Raw genomic sequence first — 18234 nt, forward strand, 5'->3', positions numbered from 1 at the left:
CTCTCAAATACCACATTTAGCGAAGTATACAAATACCAGGTGTATCCAGCGCCGTCCGGTATCCTTCTTCAGTTCAATATCTCGTCCCCTATCAGCGGCTGCTAGCTTCCACGTCACATAGGGTCCTCCTTACTCTCTGGACCTCCGTGCCCGCGCAAGCGGTCCGCCCAATCGTGAGATGACGTGCCCACATTGCCACCCTGCAGAGCGGAGTCGACCTCCGCCACGCTTTCAGGTTTGATAAGGCAGTCGCTCACAGGCGCATTCCAACATGGCTCGGCCACTGACATGTGCAGAAACAGGTCTCAAGCAAATAGAAAATACTTGTTTCGTTTCTTATCGGTTGGTCATTACAGGTTCTAAGACTAGTTTCGTCACTCTTCTCTACTGTCATGCTCGTATCGTCATTCCATGCATCCTCCTCTAGTGATCGTATAAACTCCTGCTCGTACGAATGTTTTATGCTTATCGCAATCGTAAATCAACGATATCAGTGTCAGTAGCTCGACTTCGGGGTGAAAAAGCAGGCGTAATCTCGTATCACCAATGTCCTCGCATTGCGAATCGACGACAGTCTCGATCGTTGACACCGGCGCCTCCTGCGTTTCTGCAGTACAATCCACGCACTCATGCATCGTGACTCTCGTCCATGCTACTGCTGTCTCGGTATCCCCTCATGAGCTTTGCTGCTGGGTGGTCACGCCATAGACCATTGCTGAGTGCACGGGACTACCGAGCCACCGACTCTGACGGTGACGTCTCGCCTGAGCGGAAACAGGCGCGAAATCACATAACGTCCTATGGCGGTTGTAGCACGTGCGATTGGAGCGTGCGCATCACACGCAAGTTTCCGCAGGCATGCTGTCGAGCTCTAATTCGTCGGCGCCCGTGAAGCGGATATCCGTAAGTGTTCAATTCCTGCGGCCAGCCACAGGAGTTGGGGTATTGGTCCGGCTTGGTTTGTTCTCCCTCGAACTTCCTCCGCCTTGATCTTGGTCGCTCCCACGCCACTTCCAGTTCCAGCGACGTTGTCTCTTCCACTACGACAGACGAACGACCCTTTGCTGGCGAGTGTGCCGTCCGCAGCGGTGCGGGTGCCGTGGTGAGCTGCGGCAGCATACCGGCTTGGCTCCAGCCTGGGCAGTGGCGCCATACTTTTGGGTAATCTCGCAGTACTCCATTTCGGCCGGGAAGAACTCTCGAATATGGTTGCGAAGCTCGCAGCGCGCGGTGCGGCATTTGCGGCAGTAGACTTGGCCTCGCGGGGACAGCTCTGCAAGCGCGTTGTGCTTGATGGCCATGCCGCCAGAGCGGCCTCCAGAGATAAAAGGGCCGGCATTCCGCCATACCCACTCCATATCGTTCGGGCCGGATCGTCTAGTTGCCAGCGACACCTTGCCATGCATCTGGCGGTGGATGATGTAGAAGTGCTTGCTGGTCAGCGCGAAGGCTGTGCTGTCAATCGGCTCGAGAAAGTCGAAGATGGCGTAGTGCAGTTCGGGGGGGAGATGAACGAGCAACAGGGCGGTTCCTGGCTGGTGAGTAAATGGCACTGGCTCATAGTCCATCACAGAGTATGAGCGCTGGGGGCCCGGCACAATCGGCTTCCCAAAGGCAGTACGGATATTGTCTCTGGGCGTTGCGGCGCCCTCGAGGAACGCAATCTGGCGAGCAAAGCCGGGGGAGACCGGCACCGTCGCCGCCGAGGTCCGGCCATCGGCCTGAAAATACGAGTCGGTCATGTCGTGTTGTTCTCTAGGGGAGGGGATAGGGCTGAGTGGCCTCGAAGCCGCAGAGCGAGAGACGAAAGAGGTCGGCGTGCCGACTCGTGACGGCTGGTCTGTGGTTGAGAACGCGCGGCGGGGCTCGAGGAAGCTGCTCTTGGGCGTACTTGCCCCAGAGGAAGTGGCGACATTGTCCCACTGCCATTGCTGCAGCTGCTGCTGGAAGTTGTCGCGCTGCGCTTGCTGTTCCTGTGTCCGCTCCTCCTGCGGTTTCTGCGTTTGAGGCTGTGGTTGTAACTGGCTCTTGTCATGCTGGAGCCTCTGCTCCTCCTTGAGCGAGGAGAGATCAAGTCTCATGAATCGAGTCGAGACATCCAGTCCCTCTTCCGAGTCAGACAGCACAAGAGACGGGCTTCGAAGCACCTCGACCATTGTTGCCGCGCCGGTGAGTTTGGTGTTCGAGAACACCGGATGAGAACTTTTGGAGATAGGCAATCCCTATCGATACGAAGGACTTGTCGGCCACCCCACGAGAGGATATGCGAAGAGACTTGGCAACCCCGGGGCTCGACGATGGGCGCGGGTGGTAGTGTTGGAGGCAGATGTGGAAGAGGTCCTGGTTGATCGATGTACAGGATCTCGGTAATCGTTTGTATGAGGCGGATTGTGTCGGTTTTGGTATGCTGGTGTATGTCGGGCAAGCAAAGGCGGGACAGCACGAGCAGTCAGCCACAGTCTGGGGGAGGACGACTTATGAAGAACCAGCTGGGGAAAAGGCGATCCGAGGGTTGACGAGTCGGCCCATCGCGGCCCTGAGCCAGGGGCAGGCGGAGGCGTAGGCGAAGGCGCCAAAACCCCCGACAAGGGGACGGGCGGTGGGGGAGGGAAAACTCCACCAAAAGGGGGGAAGACGGCCATCGTGACCCAGTCGAGCAGGCGAGCAGCGACGACGATTGGCGCGGCGCGAGGCTGGCCAGGGGTGTGTGCATCGCCAGCGGCACCAGCCAGCGACGGCCAAGTCAGGGCGCAAACGCCCGGCGACGTCAGCGCGAGGGAGGGTGAGCAAGGGTTCCTGCGCATCTAGGCCAGGCTCGCCGCTGACAGGCAGGCAGGTCGGTTTCCGAAGCGCGCTTTCGGTGTTCGAGAAGGACTTTGCTCGGTCGGATGACTGTCAGTCGGTCGCGCTGCTGCTGCAGTGCAAGGTGCAGGTAGGTGGCTTGCGCGGGGGCCGCCGGCCAACGGCCTCGCCACCCGATTCTCGTCTGTTCCACTTCTTCCTGTCTTTTCTTTTTCTTTTTCTGGGTTTCCCTCCCGCATTCCCATCGGACCCCTCTTGCCCAAACAGGCCACGCCGCCACCCTTCCGAGGACTGGCGAGCAGGAAGAATTACTGACGAGACACTAATCACACGTGGCGTACATTCTGCCAGGCTTTGAAGAGTTTAGCCGTGCTGAGCCACGCTCTCGGTTGGAGAAGCTGAGGGCCAGCCGCCAGGCCCAGAAGCACTTCCACACGCATGGCCCATCCCGCCATGCAGCATAAGGTAAGTATGGACGAGTGTGCCATACTCGCGCTCCCCAGCATCGTCCCGCATGCCGAGGGTTCTTGCATAATACTGTAGACGAGAGCAAGTACAGCACATCTCCTTGACTCAGTGATATCCCGCTGTGCTCATCTCTCCGCTCACACTCGACAATGGGCCCATCCAAGAATGCTCATGAGTGGTGAGCATGACGTCTCCAGTGCCAATCCTGCCCCACAGAGCACGCCCACAATCGAACAAGCGATGCAATCAGTGGTCTCCAAGCCCCCTGCGAAGAGGACCCTGATGCTCTCGGCACTGTGATGGCCTGCGGATCAGTGGCACCAGCAAATCGCTTTGCCGTCGTGGCGTCTGCCACCTAAAGGGGTCGACCAAACTGAAGTCAAGAGCCACCACGACCTGAGTCGCGAGAACAAGAGGAACGACATGTGATAGCGGCTACCTTCACCGAGGTCAGATCTATTTTGCAGGCTAGCTCCAAAGACCACCGCGCAGCGCTGCTGGCGAAAACCTATGCAAACCTTGGATCGAGCTAGGCGAGGTCTGTGTGGATGCCGGCAAAGTAAAGGCCGATGTCGGCTCTGCGCCAACTTCCCCAGACTGGATTCGGCAATCCGAGGAACAGAAAAAGAGAGCACACCCGCCTCAGCCCGACGCAGTTCGTATCGTAAGCTGTTGCATCACGCCACAGCAATCACACCATCCTCTGCACAGTCAAGGGGATGGGAATGTTGATGGGTTAGGTGTCTTCAAATCCGGTAGCTTTAAACAATTTTCCCGCGCGTCAATTGTGCTCCGGGTCGGCAACGTCCGTGGCCTGTCACGGCTCCTCGTGAGACCCCCCATGGGCCGACTGATGATCCCACGTCCACACGGAAACTTCTGCTAGATGCTACGGCATTCAGGACCGCCTCCATGTTACTGTCCTACCTGCAAGTCTGCCCAGCGAGCACCAGCTCTCTGCACCAGCACCTAGAAAAGAGCGTGCCCGAACCAGCCAGGGCGACTTGTAGTCCTCAAGGATAGATGTAACGATACATCAGAGCTTGAGGGAAGTGGCGTATTTCTTTGACACCACTTTTTCAAAGTCGTAGACTTCACGAGCAGGGGCCAAGAAGGTCAGGCAGAAAGAGAGGGGAGAGAGAGACAGAGAGAGAGAGAGACGAAAGCCCTTGCACCATCATCGTATGCGCGGAAGTGCGAACCAATAAGGCGCAAAACGACGCAGGTAAGACCGGACGAACAGGCACAAATAAAGGCGTTTTTAAGAAAGGCAGAACGAGAACCCCCCCCCCCTGGACGCGGGGAAATGCCACCCCCATCGTCGTGGGCAACCTATCGCAGTGCGTGCGTGCGTGCGAACGTACATGCACCTCTACGCATTTGTGTGTATGCATCTCGCTCGCCTTGTCTTAAGGCAAGCAAACCCAGCTTTAAATAAAGTCCAGCGCGCGGCCGGCGTTAAGAACGAGAAAATCCCAGTATCAGAAGCAGGGCACACGTAGTACTGTAGCACGGAGGGGTTACACGGCACACCCTCCCTGCAGGTGAGAGAATGTGTACGGCGTGGGGGTGTTCATTTTCCTTGATGGTGCTCTGACGGAAGTGCCAAAGACCCCTCCTCCTCTCTTTCCTCGTAGAAATAGTATTGGCATCCTTGCTCTTAACACACTGCACGCGCGCGTGGGTGACCTTGCATGTAACTACGCTACGCGAAGGTAGCTCTGGGGAAGTGAGCAGCCGAGGATCCCGCCTCCTCCCCGCGTGCCCCCCGCGGCGACGTGGACCAGAGCAGGCAGCGATGCTCGGTAAGCACACTTGAGCAGTGAGTTTGGACAGCGTGAGTCCGTCGAGTCAGCTAAACAAGTCGGGATTCGCCGCATGCGGCATAGGCATGGAAGCAAGCAATTCTACAACACTCTCAGATATCAGTTCACTACGGCGTACCAGGTGCACAGCTGCATCACAGGAATGGAAATGATGTACGTGAATTGGGTATAATGATGCAGAAGGCTCCCATACGAACAAAGTGTTTACATGCGCCGTCTCGTCTCCCCAGGCCGCACCGCGAACAGAGCTGGACGGTCCACGCTGTGGACAATTACGAAGCAGCTTGAGCTGCCCGTGATCTCATGTGCCCATTCGGGGTTCCCTGCCTTTTTTTGGTTGACCAAATCCGCCATTCCCCTGGCGTGCCCATTCCAGACATGCGAAAGGTGAACTTGTCCTGCCCGGTGAATGGGCGTGTCCCTTTCGACCTGGTTGGCTGACTGAATCGCAAGTAGGTCTGCTCAGGACAGACTGAGCCCAACCCAACAGTTGTACAAAAAGCAGAAAGAAATCGGTAATCCTCCGCCCTTTCGGCGGGCTCATCATTCGAGAGCAATGATCCCGAAAACGGCGAGGAGGTTGTCGGCGCATGTGTAGTACAAAGTGTGAATGGTACAGTAGCGGAGACCATGGCGATGCGCGGCTAGGCAGGCGTCGTCTCCAAGCTTTGGTTGTTTTTCAACAAGGCCGCCGCGCTTGCCTACCGCGCCAGGCATCGCCTGGTCTCACATCGCGAGCTCCCGCGATGCGAAAGCCGTAAGAGCGAAACAGCGCTCGTCGTGAACAGAGCCGCATGAAGCCGTGTGGTGATCTGGGCGCTTTTTCGAGAAAACACAAATCACCTCGCGGGATGCAAGGACCTGAACGCAACTACAGGATTGCCGATTTATACAGCAATCCAGATGACAGTAACGACAATGTCCATGCCCTTAGCCTCGCCACCGTCGTACTTGAAGCTCCAGAGCCCGTCGTTCTTCTGGTCCCAGAAAGCCTGCGTGGCCGAGTGCATGCCGCGGCGGCCTACGTGGGGCTTTCCATCTGTGGCTGTGGCGTCGGAGCTGGTGGTGATGTGCGGCTCGTCGGCCTTGGCTTCGCTGCCGCCTTTGGGCTTGTTGAGGGCCGAGGTGGGCACGAGATGTTGCACAATCGTGCTGTTGACGACGTACTTGTGGGAGGGTGCGGCACCGGCTGGAGTCGACTCTGTAATGACATTCTTGAGGATGTTGTTCTGTACGAGACGCAAGTGGGGCCAAGGTTAGCACCTGGGCGCGAAACACCAGCATGGTTGTTACAGTGGCAGACGATGCAGGGAGTCGCGCGAAGAGACAAACCGCCTGAACAGCTGAGCCCCGGCTACAGCACTGGCTTCTTCTCCACAACAGGCGTACACTTCACGATCCTTGGGCGCCGGAGTTGCTGCTGGTCCACCCCGCCGCCGAGATTTGCGCATGCATGTTTTGACGTACAATGATGAGCGAGTTCCAGCCATTGACCTTGGTGTGGTCGTAGAAGTCGGCGCTGCCAATGGCAGATTGGCAAGCCTGCGAGGGAATAGTCAGCGAGGTGCGCATGGAGCCTGAAGGTAGGAGGGAGGGGCAGGTACGTACGTCGGTCGCGATCTGCTTGAGGCGAGTGTGGGAGATGGGCTAGGCAAGAACCAGCTCGTTAGCGCGGAAGAACGAGAAAAGGAGTCGCAGACAGCATTCCATTGCTGAAGTGGCTGCTGGCGATAGCAGGGGCAGTCGTACAGAGCTGGTCTGGGAGGCCATTGTAGGAGCCTGCTATGGTATGCTAGTAGGGAGGAGCGAGAAGCTGGGATGCCGCCGATGAGGGTGGGAAATTCTGCTGGGAGGCTGATGATGCGCGAGTCGTGCACAGGGCAAGTCGGATGAAGCTCTGCGTAGAAGAAAGAATGGGGGAGCAGGCGATGAGGGCGTGTTTGGTCGAGCGAGGACTGGTAGGAGGAGGAGGGGAAGAGAAGGGGAGAAGCAGGAGAGGAGAAGGAGGAGAATGGGACTGCTGTCTTGCTGAGGAGGCTAGGTCGGAGCGTGGTGTGGTGTTTTGGTGGTGGTGGTGCAGTGCTTGCAGCTCCTCGTCCAGCCCGGGGCGCTCCGGTGGTGGAGACGGCCGCTGGTGGGTGTGCGAGAGCGCGCAGCCAACACAGCGGTTCCGGGGCAGGTGGGACGGGACGCTCGCTGGCAGCGGCTGGTCCGTGCTCGCCTGGAGAGAGCCAGAGGCCTGCAAAAGAGATGCGCCGGGCGCTTGTGCGGTGCTGCAGGGCAAAAAGCAAGTGATGAAACGATTGACAGATTCTCCGCCGCACCCTCCGCCGCAACTGGCTCGTCCGTCTCCTCTTTGGATGTGCAGGACCGCGGAAAGGCTAACCTCGAACCACGACACTGACTGGCTGGCCGTGCGGGGTTAGGTAATAGACGTCGAGTCTGTTGCTAATTATCGTATGCACTTTCTGCCTCCCAGCCACACTTATCGCCTGCGGCCCTGCGTGCGTGTGCCTCCAAGCTTCCGAGACATTGTCCAATCGTCACCAGCACATGTCATTCTTGTCCGTCACCTTTTACTTTATATGGTGGGGGCCGGGTTCTTGGCCCGTGAGAACGGTCGTCCGGGGTTTCCTGGGGAGCACGACGCCATCTTTCCTGGATGTCCAGCCAGGGAACCAACTCAGACACTCGGAGGGGACGCGCTGCTGATGCAGAAGCCTGGGGAATGAACCGACCTTGTCCTTCCATCGTGCCGTGTTACCCTATCCAGCGCCCGCTTGCTCCGACAGGCCGCTCAATCAGCAGCTCGTTCGCAGCCTGCACGTGCCCTCTTGCCTCTGTGTGACGTCGAGCGCCTTGCGACATGGGAGAGAGCGGGTAGGTACCACAGAGCTACGACATCATTCTGAACGCGCTGCGTAGCTGTTATGCATGCAAGCACGGCTCGGCGAGACACACCTGGGGTTATACGTGGAGGCCGATTGGCTAGACTCGCACTCGTACACCTTGAAGAATACAGCTCTTTCGTCCCAGGGAATAATCAAGTGCCCCGGCAGTCGGCGCCTGTGAGCAAAGTCCACTCAGGGACAGGGGCTCAACCAGCCTCAAGCTGCGCGCAGCCAGTCAGAGCAGGCAAAGGCACGCACGTGTTGCCACTAACGAGGAAAGCTGCCGTGGTGGGGATTCGGCTGCGCGCGCCAGATCTTGCTCGGCTCAGTTGTGGAGGCTCGCGATACCCGGCTTCTTTGTACTCGATGATTTGCTGCATTCGCGATTGTGACGATTAATATTTTCGACGACCAGTGCTTAATTATGCTAGGCAAAAACACGGTAGCCAGATGACCGTCTCCAATGTGCGTCTTCGTGATGCATGACCGTGGGTGTTCCAGGCAACGAGGATGGCGGGACGCAGTGGCGTCTTGAGGTATCGTTGGTCTCCAGGTTCTTCGGGATGTGTTGATCCAGCCAAAAGATATTGGCGGAGTCACGTACGACAGGAGGAGCTCATCCTGTCAAGGGAGAACAAAAGAAAGTGCAGGTACCTCGGCGGCAGGTACCCCGTTGCCGTCTCCAGAACGGTTGCAGGGTGAACAGGGCAGGGGGCTTGCAGGAGCAGGCCTGGCCAGACGACGTCAAGCCGCTGCGGTGCCCACTCCAGTGCTTTTGCTGCAGGCACGCTCGGCGAGGTCCAGCCAAGCTGCATGCCTCACTTCTTCAAAGTGCCTCTCTTCTCGCCAACCCTCTTTTTTTCTCAATCAACATCACTCCGTCGCATCTGTCGCCTCAGCTGCCGCTCCTCCAACCGCTCAGTTCAATTGAACATACACAGTACGTTCGTCATCGCGACAGGGACCTGGCCCTCTTCCACCAGACGGGCGCGCACAAGCGCCCAGAGGCCCGCCCATCTGCAACCAGAACCACCAAAACAAACCGCTTCACCAGGACCCAGAGTGTGCCTTTGAGCCATTGCTGACCAGAACCGCTATGTCTAGTCTCCAAACTCGCCAATCCATCCAGTCGCCATCGCCATGTCGAGCCAGCCACTTCTTCAGACCGCTCCCGGTACGTCCCAGCCAGATTCCCGACGCCTGCCACCAGACGCTTGCTCTACCACAACCGCAGAATACTGACCGCCCCCCTTCGGCCACACAGGCAAGCGTATTGCCCTGCCGACCCGTGTCGAGCCCAAGGTTTTCTTCGCCAACGAGCGCACGTTCCTTTCGTGGCTCAACTTTACCGTCATCCTCGGCGCTCTCGCCATCGGCATGCTTAACTTTGGCGACCGGCCGGCCTTTATCTCGGCCTTCCTCTTCACGGGCGTCGCCATGCTCGCCATGATATACGCCCTCTTTACATACCACTGGCGTGCAAAATCCATTCGCATGCGCGGCCAGGCCGGCTTCGACGACCGATTCGGTCCCACCATTCTCGCCATCATTCTGCTCTGTGCAGTTGTTGTCAACTTTGTCCTCCGCATCACGTACTCGGATAGCAAGAAGCACTAGGAGGCTTGAGGAACTTTGGCAAATGTTAGAACAATTGAAACAGGAGGGCACGAAGTAGTACGGCATTGGCGGAACAAACATAACGGCTCTGGACCCGCAGACATTAGGAGAGGACGCCCTCAGCCACGGGCTCAAACATGGGAACGCAAGTGTAACAACACCACGGGCTGATTCAGAGCCTCGTGCTTTGCGTTTTCAGCCTCTCAAAGCGGGAGTTAGCAGACATACGTGGCCTCTCACCACATCAGAGTGCTGGGGCACGTCAACGGGAACGATCAGTCTTTCTGCGTCATCAACAACTTTAGGGTGTCTCGATCAGCGGTGGATTTTGGCAAACCTCTGGCGGATGCGGGAGGGCGGCTGGATTGTGGAGGCGCAGACTGTGCAAACTACATCATAATGATTTTCAAGGAATGAACGACAGGAACCATTCATGGTACATAGCCTCAGCAACTCTATCCAAGAATCGTTTGAGCAACCACCAAGAAAAAGATTTCAGACTATGCTCTCAAGGAGATATGGCTCCTCTCTCTGCCGTTGTTTATTTATCCCTTGTTTAACTTTGCGCTCACATTGAGTCGAACGTGCATATAATGCCGACGGTATCGCACACCATTCACAAGCTCAGCACATATGTGCACGGCACTACGGGTCTTACTCTGATGCATCATTTAATTGGATTGATCTGGCAGTTCTCCTGTAGCCAGGCTCATGGGAGCGGAGTGTGGTGAGAATGGATCTGATATGCGTGAGAGACGGGGCCTTTGGTCGTGTTGGGATAGTGCAGCACCCGTCGTGCTGCGCTTGTTGCTGCTGTCTGCTGTCTACTGTCTGCTGTCTGTGTAACTTAGTCTATCTCCTTCTATCCCCGTGGTTGCATGAAGTGCCCGAATTCATACAAGTTTATGATAATCCCTCGCTGACTCGGACATTCCCCTCTGATCCCGTAAAGCTTCACTCATTGGTCTCTGTACATGATGAGACCGTGCTTGTCGCTGAGCATCGCTCATCTGCAGACGCATATGATTACGAAAGGAAAGTTGGCACAGTTTCTAGCTTGCTTCATTTGTGGTGGTATTCAAGGGTTAGAATTATTCCTTCACATTGCCTCGGAACAAGACCTTTAACGATACACAGCAGCTCTTCCAAGTCCCGCTGCTACGGCGGCGGTGGCGGAGCATTTGTCTGCTCCCCGAACCGCCTCCTGATATCTGTCAGCGGCACCCGTGAGAGGAAGAGGCTCATGATCGGCGTCCCTCTGACCAGTGGTTTTCCTTCGATGGCACGCTCGAAGCGAGTTTTCATTATTTCAAAATCATCGTCTTCTTCATCTTGCTCCTCCTCGCCTCTGTCCAAGTGGGATTCGTCACGATTCGGGCCATCCAGTACAGTCTCTTCAATTATCGAGACGCCGCCCTTTTCCACACGTTTGCTCGTCGTGGAGCGACTGCTCCGTTCGCGCTGCTCGAGTTCCTCGCCGAGGGCAATGTACTGGTACCATATCCCATCATGCGCGCCACCACTGCCGCCACCCTGGCCGCCTGTCCCCTTCTCGATCTCCCTCTTGGCAATCTCGGCAATGGAAACAAGCTTCCCCGCGTCGGCGGCCCGGGCGCGGAGAACAACTACTCTTGCTGGACTGCTCTTCTCCCCTGTAGCCGTGACCTCGGCCTCCTTCATAGGGTGGGTCTCAAGGTTAGGAGGAGGCAGGAGATGCCGCAGCGCCGAGCTGACCTTCTTCTGCATCTTGGACGAGGACAGGACGGACTGGATCTGGACGTTATATGCCAAAGTGTCCGATAGGACTTGCAGCGCGCGGTGTCCGTCTTGATCGTCGCTCGGGAGGGCGGTCGCTGTGGACAGCGTGTATGGGCCTGACGGTGATGATGATGATGCCGGTAATCTGGACGATTTCGAGCGTGGACGCTGGGGTTTGTGCTTTTTCGTCTTGTTTGGTGTACTGATGGCCTCGCGTTGGCTGGAGTTTGTGGCGCCCCTTATCGTCGTCATTGTGTCTTTATCTTTTGCTAGGATATCATCTCTGCTCTGTTTGCTCGCCGTGGGGACGGTTGTTGTTGTCGGCGACAGCTTCCGCTTCTTGTTCTTGTGTTGTAACTGGCCCTCGTCGCGGGTGCTGTGGTTCAGTCGGTCGGCCGCTGCCGCTGACGAGGCGGGACTAGGCGCTGCCATGATTGCTGGCTGTTTCCCCTTTGATCGCCCTCTGCGTTTCCGCAAGCCAAGTGCCCGTCGCGAGCGTTGTGCCGTAGCTAGTCGTATGCTTTTCGGCTTTGACTGGCCGTCACGTCCATCTGATCTCGGTGAGGGCGGCCGCGGCAAGTTGGTCGGTGGGTCTCAAAAAGCAACGAGGTCGATGTCCCTTATCGCAAGGCCTGAGTCGATTCAGCCTCCGGTCAGTCGTCGAGGGAGTACTGAGTCGTAGAACTGCTTGAAAGGGTTCGTCGTGGGTTTGGGCCGATAAAATGAATGGCTGCAGGTGCTGTTTGGAAATGGTCCCTTCCGCCGCTAGTATCTTGGGACGTTTTGCCGCCGTCGAACATCAATTGGCGCGTTAAATGGTATGACGACGTCGTGAGGGGGTTAGGAGATCCGATATTTGTTGGCAATGAGTTCACCTTCGTGCCACAGAGCATCATACAAAATATCCGACTTCGCGATCCAAGGGTCGCCGTCTAGCGTGCGGGAGTGCTTATCGATAGTAGAGCCAGAAACGGCCTCCTCCCAGAAGCTCGCTCGTGGAGCACAATGTCATGCATGCGGAACTCTGAAGGATTGTGGACATCCTCGAATCTCGCGCGGATCGCTTTCATTGGTCGGACTACTCGGCTGGCTCCCCCCGTTCAATCATCAGAGTGTGCGAGAGCCTCAAGCAAGAGGTGAGGGGTTTGAGCCACACGCTGAGACTTTTCAGCACGTCAAATGGGTTGCATCTTGTTTCGTCTTATGTGCCTCTGGCCGAACCTTGTTTGTCCGTGCTGAGGTGCGGGCAGGACTTGAATCGGCAAGCAAGGCAAGCTACCCGCTTTCTCGTATGGACAAACGCCTTGCTGACATGACAGGCAGCTGTCACCTGCCGAACACCATAATGCATGGGCACTGTCCGTTAGAGTTTATCTTGTCGCACTTGCAACCTTGAGTCTGTCATGGTGAACATGGAGCCGGCATGGAGCGGAGCCACGTGCCTGCCGTATCTACGTATTGTTCCCTCCAATCACTCGCCGAGCACAACAGTATATCCATGGATTGGATCAAAAGGAGGCAGTTTCATTCTCCGGGAACGCTGCGTCATAAAGTCCATGCTGACCAGTCAGGCACTACGAGATGTTGAGCAGGACTTGGGAGGATGAGGCGTTGTGCCCTAGCCGCTGGACTCGAGCTTGCCCTGACCTTGCGGGTTGGATCCAGCATTAGCGCTGCAGGCCGCTCGACGGAGCAAAGCTTGCGATGGAGCATGTTTGCCTTGACGTATGTTACGCCCCCTCGTCAAGGGAGGGGGAACTGTGGCCTCACGGTTCGTTTACTTCCAGACTGGGTACTCTACTCACTGCCTGGGGCTTTTGAATGGTGAGATGTGAAACCCCTCACGGAGTCCTCTGGAGCGACTTTCTTGCCAGGCATCGAGCTCCAAGCTCTGCAACCAGGCGTGCCGTAGGTCAATAATCTGCGCCCAAAAGCTCTCGAGCGATGCACAAACCCAAGACTGCCAAGCCATGACTATCATGATGCCGGAGCTGGTGATCACCGACGCTAGGCGTGGTTTGCTCCCGGTCTAGCGTTGCTGTAGCGCAGAACTTGAGGCTTGAGCTAGGCACACTGGGCGAGACAGCTGTAGCCATCCCGGAACCGCTTGGGCAGGTCTGCGTAGCGGGCGGGTTGGTGTGGCAGGTGTTGGTTGTCCTAGCTGGAACAATGGGATTTTGTCTTGAATCGCGGGCCCCAGACGGACCCGGAGCTAAGTCTGACGCTCTGGACCGTGAGACCAGAGTGCCATGCATCGTGGCCGCCCGCACAGGGTTCCCCGGAGCTTGCACCCCTGCGTACATGAGCTGGCTAGCCCTTGTTTGGACAGCTTTTCAGCAGCGGGCTTCAGGAGGTTATCTCTAATAACGGAATGGTAATCTGGATCCGTTGACTTGGTGTTAATTCAGTCGATGTCAAGAGCTTGCAGGCGTCTGGCGATACCACGATATCTCATGGGCAAGTCGTGTCCCCCCAGCCCAGCGGCATGTATACCCGGACGATAGCAGCAGAGATCAGACGGTCGTGCGTAGTAATCCAAAGAGGATGTGGCTCGCCGTGTGGCCTGCCTCTCTGTGTGAGATCTTGATTGGGACAATGCGAGCTGTGTGTTTGCCCGGACACGGGAGATAGCAAGAGCCCTATCGCGGGTATCAGTCGAGGCCGCCAGCCGCCGTGGTTGCGTGCCTGAGCGCTTGCGGGCGCTGCCTCTGCTGATAACAGCCATGTCTCGCTGCGCAGGAGATATGGAGATTTGCCATTTCCCAGCCAGTATGGGCTCATTTCGCGGGACGCTGCCGATGCCCACCGCGCTCACGGCCAGGCCCCCGTTGCCATCTCCCCACGCAGGTCGATCGCGCATGTTGTGATCCAGGCACTCACTGAGGCTCTCAATAAGTCGTCCAGTCCATCAGTCGTGCGCACCCCTTCCCCGAGACACAATTATTATCGTCACAACAACATCAATCACCACCACCGCCCACCGCCCGTCGCCCGTCGCAGCACGCCAGCTCGTCGCTTTCTCTCGTCGAGCCTGCCGCGCCGCCTCTTCTTCGTACGCTCCCTTGCGCTCGCCTTTGCCTCTGCACTCTCCTTCATCTGCACACAACTGCCGGAGCACCCACACCCGCCCAGCTCTTCTCCACCCAGGTGCACCAGCATCACCACCCTCGTCGGCGTGCTTGCTCCAGCCAACCCAAACTCATACATTGATCTCGACACGCATGTCGGTCGCACAGTCCTAGAGTCTTCTGCGTCGCTCCCTCCCGGCTGCTTTTGCGCGCTTGATCATCGCCGCCTCGCCCAGTCACGCCCGCGCTCGCGCTCAGTTCCTCATCACCTTCCTTGCTGCTGCCTCTCGTGTTGCCACGAAAAGCAAGTTCGCAACGCGCGACCTGTCATTTGCATCTCTTCACCTGCCGGCCGCACGACTTTGCTGCCCGCCATCTGTTGTGCGCTCGTCTCAACTCCACGACCCTGATCAGTCTGGTGCAAGTGCATCGCATCGCACCAACAGCACGAGCAACGCCCACATGCACGTAGCCTTGCCTGGCCGCAACAACAGTCGCAGGCACCAGGACCACCACCACCACCACCCCCAGAAGGCCCAGACACTGCGCACTGTGACTCAGGCTCAGGACCCGGGCGTTCTCGTCGGGCTCTAAATTGGGTGGCCCGCCACCAGCTCCTCCAGCCAGCCCCACCCGGCTCCCCTCCCTTGCTGCCGCGCCTTCCTCCTCGTATCCACCAGCATACCAGGAGCCAAGGCACAGACAAACAACGCCCGCGTCAGCTCCGGTCAGCACTCGCGCACACCAGCATCTTCCTCGGCTCACTACGCAGCAGCCGCAGCATCTGACCTCTGACCTCTGGAGCCTGGCTGACCGAAGGACGGACGGCCAGATTGACGGCACCAGCTCGACTCGATCATTCTCTCGATCGCGCCAACCCGCCGTCTCCACCTCCCACCCACCCGCCGTGGTGCCGTGTCTGCCTGCTTCTGCTCCCAACAGCGACAGGGACGAGCATCTTCTGGGTCACCCACTCATGCACGCGCTTTCCGGCTGCCGCGCCCTCTAAAACCTGGCCAGCACAGCCCAGGACCGTGTCGTGCGCTGCCTGCGCTGTCCTCACGCCCCACTCACACAGCTCGCACACCCTGGTCGGTTCTTGGCGTCGTTACGTCAGCCCTGCCTCTGTCCCGTCCGCGCGCACTCACTCTGCGTGTTGCTCGTCACACCTCCCGTGTGCTGCCCACCCCCTTTCCCGCGGCCCTTTCGTGTCAGCTTGCTGCGCCAGTCGCTGCCGCTGCCTTGTCCGCACACCCGCCCAGTGGCTAATCGCCCCCCATCTCGCAACCCAACATTTCCCACACCCCTTCTGCCGACGGGGAGACTTGTCCACCTTCACAACCTGCCCATCTTCCACGCGCCAGGACACGACGTTTGGGTATGCTCATGTTCAGATTCTGGAGCTCGGATTCTGGTAAAAGCGACAGGACTAGTCACGCCGACCAACCCATGTTTGACCTTGGCAAGACCCCAGTCCAGTCCCAGACGATTCCAGATCTCGCACTACCAGTATCGCCCAAGTCCAGCCCTGCTCGGAGCTCCAGCAACGTTGCCATAACACCGCCGCCAGTTGCTGCTGAGCCGCCCGTGCTCAAGCGGCAAAGGGACGATGGCGACGACGTCGCTGAAGAGTCAAGGCCGCTGAAGAAGATCATGGCCACGCCTCCTGCTGAGGTCGAGGGCGACATCAGTGCCAGCACAGTGTCTGCACCTGCATCTGCATCTCGTCCGCACGATGACATGGAGCGCGCAAGTGAGGTCATCGAGGCGCAGATGAGCCTCGAGATCCTACTCAAGCATGACGAACTACGCCTCATCAACCAGGAGCTTGCCAAGTGCCAGGTTGCGCTGGAGCAGTTGCGTCGCTGCCACCTCATCCCGTATCCAGTCAACGTGCCGACTCCTGAGCAGATGCTACGCATTGCCGGCGGTTCTGGTCCAGCTCTCATGCCAAAGCCCGGTGTCAAGCTGCCTCAGTGGGCGCCGCCCTTTGGGGTCACGGATGGTCCTTATGCTCGCCATTACGCCCAGTGGCTCATTCCTGACCCTAAATTCGATGGTATGCCCGCGCCTACACTGGTCCAGAACGATCCTGTCCGCTTAAGTGCGGCACAGGAAGGTAGATCGACCCGCAACAGTTTCGTTGAGCAGAGTGGCTCGAAGGGTCGGCCTGTCCGTGGCAATGCGGGCCAGAAGTTGCAGGCTTTGTCGAGTGGCTACGCGCCTCCCAAGAGCCAGCAGGGACCTTGTGTCTTGAAGCGAGCTGATGGCAAGACAGTCAAGCTTGTTTGTATTGACTGCCAGCGAGAGAACTTCAACAGCACCCAAGGCTTCATCAACCACTGCCGCATAGCGCACAAGAGGGACTTCAAGAGCCATGAGGAGGCTGCCGTCCATTGCGGCCATCCGATCGAGGTTCCAGACACAAGCGCGCCGGCCGTTCCTGCTGAAGAGAAGCGGGCCATCGCACCGCCACCACCTGTATTGCCTTCTGGGTTGGTTCATCCTTACAGTCGAGCTAATGGCATGTCTGACTCGGAAGCGTGCTTCTCTGTCGTAAACCGTATCGAAGAGTCCATGAACGCCTTCCGCAAAGGGTCATACAGGCCTGACGGGGTGCCTGCTATTCCAGGCGAGCCTGGCCAAAGAAAGCGCTCTGGAAAGCCAGCCAAGAATGCGAGCAAGTTCACGCCTGCAGCTTCGTCTCCTCACCTGTCTCGCTTTATGCAGAGCCGTGGATTCGATGGCCATCTTGGGGATCTGGTCGCGGAGGCAACGACGAAGGTCGACTTGAACGACCTGGCCGCTTATGATAACGATGAGGACGACGAGGACACACCAATGGCAGAGACGAGCTCGGCCATGTCTCAAGCGCGAGCTCTGGCGCCCAAGATGCGCGTCCCAGCCAACTCGACAGTGGGAACTGTGCGGCCAGGTAGCAGCAAAGGCGCCATGCACCCGACCACGCAGTATGCTACACCACTTGCGACACCTCTCCCACGGACGAGTTCCGAGACCGGGTCAGAGATGGTTGTTGACGAGGACCTCATGGCACCGGAGCTCAGCCCAAACACCGCCATCAGCAACAATGCTCCGTCTCTCGTTAGCGACGATAGTGACTATGACGATTCGGAAGCTGATTCAGACTCGCGGTCCGAGGTCAACGACACTATGGACGCTCGATCCATCTCTGATGTTGAGGAGATTGACATTGATGAGGAGCACCCCCGGCATCATCACCAAGGTGCCGAGAACGCGGGCACTGCTGTGCGACTCCGCAAGGACGACGCCAAGCACGTGTCTTTCATCAAGCAGGTCCAGCCTGACACGACCAAGGAGCAGAAACGTTCTTGAACAAGTGCTCAACCCCCTTCTCCCTCTGCGAGCCAAGTCGTGAAGTGATGCGCCCCGGTGGCGTGTCACGAAGCGCGTGCGAACTTCTGGATTGTAACATCATCAAACTCGCGCCGCCATTCTCCGCCTATTTTGGATTTCCACTAGATTTTTCTCAGCGACAACCGTTTACCACTATACATCTTTATTATGACGACAACAGCATATCATCACATTTTACGGGAAGGGTTGGGGGCGTTCTGGGTTGCTGCGGATGGCATATAGGGTTTCGTAGAGGGTCTAGAAGGACAACACCTTCTGATCGCCACACGTGCGGCTTAGCTGCCCAAACGGGTGGGTGACGGGAGGCGCATTCACTTTGCTGTATCTTTTAAACACTGTGGCCATCACATTATAGGTAGATGGCTGCGGAATCGAAATTGACAAATCAGCCCGGATGCCGGGTTGATC

General features: G+C 57.6%; 7 protein-coding genes across 7 annotated transcripts; 4 read left to right on the forward strand and 3 right to left on the reverse strand.

Annotated features, from left to right (window-relative positions):
* Positions 1-1073: 1073 nt before the first annotated feature.
* On the reverse strand, positions 1074-1607 carry B0I36DRAFT_227925 (uncharacterized protein; the record flags this gene model as incomplete). Its single annotated transcript, XM_046149103.1, has 1 exon — positions 1074-1607. A coding segment is annotated over one exon (534 nt), but the record flags the coding sequence as incomplete, so codon positions are not given.
* Positions 1608-5983: 4376 nt separating this feature from the next.
* Positions 5984-6866, reverse strand: B0I36DRAFT_362560 (Tctex-1; the record flags this gene model as incomplete). The annotated part of the gene is made up of 4 exons (XM_046158680.1): positions 5984-6325; positions 6564-6638; positions 6705-6743; positions 6846-6866. 4 exons carry the CDS (start codon positions 6864-6866, stop codon positions 5984-5986), a joined length of 477 nt encoding a protein of 158 aa, XP_046012422.1.
* Positions 6867-7691: 825 nt separating this feature from the next.
* B0I36DRAFT_322360 (uncharacterized protein) lies at positions 7692-8107 on the forward strand. The gene has a single exon (XM_046153839.1). It carries the CDS (start codon positions 7759-7761, stop codon positions 7942-7944), a length of 186 nt encoding a protein of 61 aa, XP_046012423.1. The 5' UTR covers positions 7692-7758; the 3' UTR covers positions 7945-8107.
* Positions 8108-9127: 1020 nt separating this feature from the next.
* Positions 9128-9604, forward strand: B0I36DRAFT_243229 (uncharacterized protein; the record flags this gene model as incomplete). Its single annotated transcript, XM_046149970.1, has 2 exons — positions 9128-9161; positions 9252-9604. 2 exons carry the CDS (start codon positions 9128-9130, stop codon positions 9602-9604), a joined length of 387 nt encoding a protein of 128 aa, XP_046012424.1.
* Positions 9605-10275: 671 nt separating this feature from the next.
* B0I36DRAFT_348935 (uncharacterized protein) lies at positions 10276-11794 on the reverse strand (the record flags this gene model as incomplete). Its single annotated transcript, XM_046156741.1, has 2 exons — positions 10276-10428; positions 10868-11794. 2 exons carry the CDS (start codon positions 11792-11794, stop codon positions 10276-10278), a joined length of 1080 nt encoding a protein of 359 aa, XP_046012425.1.
* A 216-nt stretch (positions 11795-12010) lies between these two features.
* On the forward strand, positions 12011-12798 carry B0I36DRAFT_113507 (uncharacterized protein). The gene has a single exon (XM_046147919.1). It carries the CDS (start codon positions 12228-12230, stop codon positions 12756-12758), a length of 531 nt encoding a protein of 176 aa, XP_046012426.1. The 5' UTR covers positions 12011-12227; the 3' UTR covers positions 12759-12798.
* Positions 12799-15625: 2827 nt separating this feature from the next.
* B0I36DRAFT_113514 (uncharacterized protein) lies at positions 15626-17924 on the forward strand. Its single transcript, XM_046147920.1, has one exon. The coding sequence runs from the start codon at positions 15811-15813 to the stop codon at positions 17782-17784; it is 1974 nt and encodes a 657-aa protein (XP_046012427.1). The 5' UTR covers positions 15626-15810; the 3' UTR covers positions 17785-17924.
* The last annotated feature ends 310 nt before the right edge of the window (positions 17925-18234 follow it).

The sequence above is a fragment of the Microdochium trichocladiopsis genome, assembly GCF_020744255.1.
Source record: "Microdochium trichocladiopsis strain MPI-CAGE-CH-0230 chromosome Unknown B0I36scaffold_5, whole genome shotgun sequence".
NCBI lineage: Eukaryota > Fungi > Ascomycota > Sordariomycetes > Xylariales > Microdochiaceae > Microdochium > Microdochium trichocladiopsis.

Coding starts and splice junctions, on each gene's coding strand:
- B0I36DRAFT_322360 (XM_046153839.1), top strand. CDS start 7,759: ATGTCCAGCCAGGGAACCAACTCAGACACTCGGAGGGGACGCGCTGCT.
- B0I36DRAFT_113507 (XM_046147919.1), top strand. CDS start 12,228: ATGAGTTCACCTTCGTGCCACAGAGCATCATACAAAATATCCGACTTC.
- B0I36DRAFT_113514 (XM_046147920.1), top strand. CDS start 15,811: ATGCTCATGTTCAGATTCTGGAGCTCGGATTCTGGTAAAAGCGACAGG.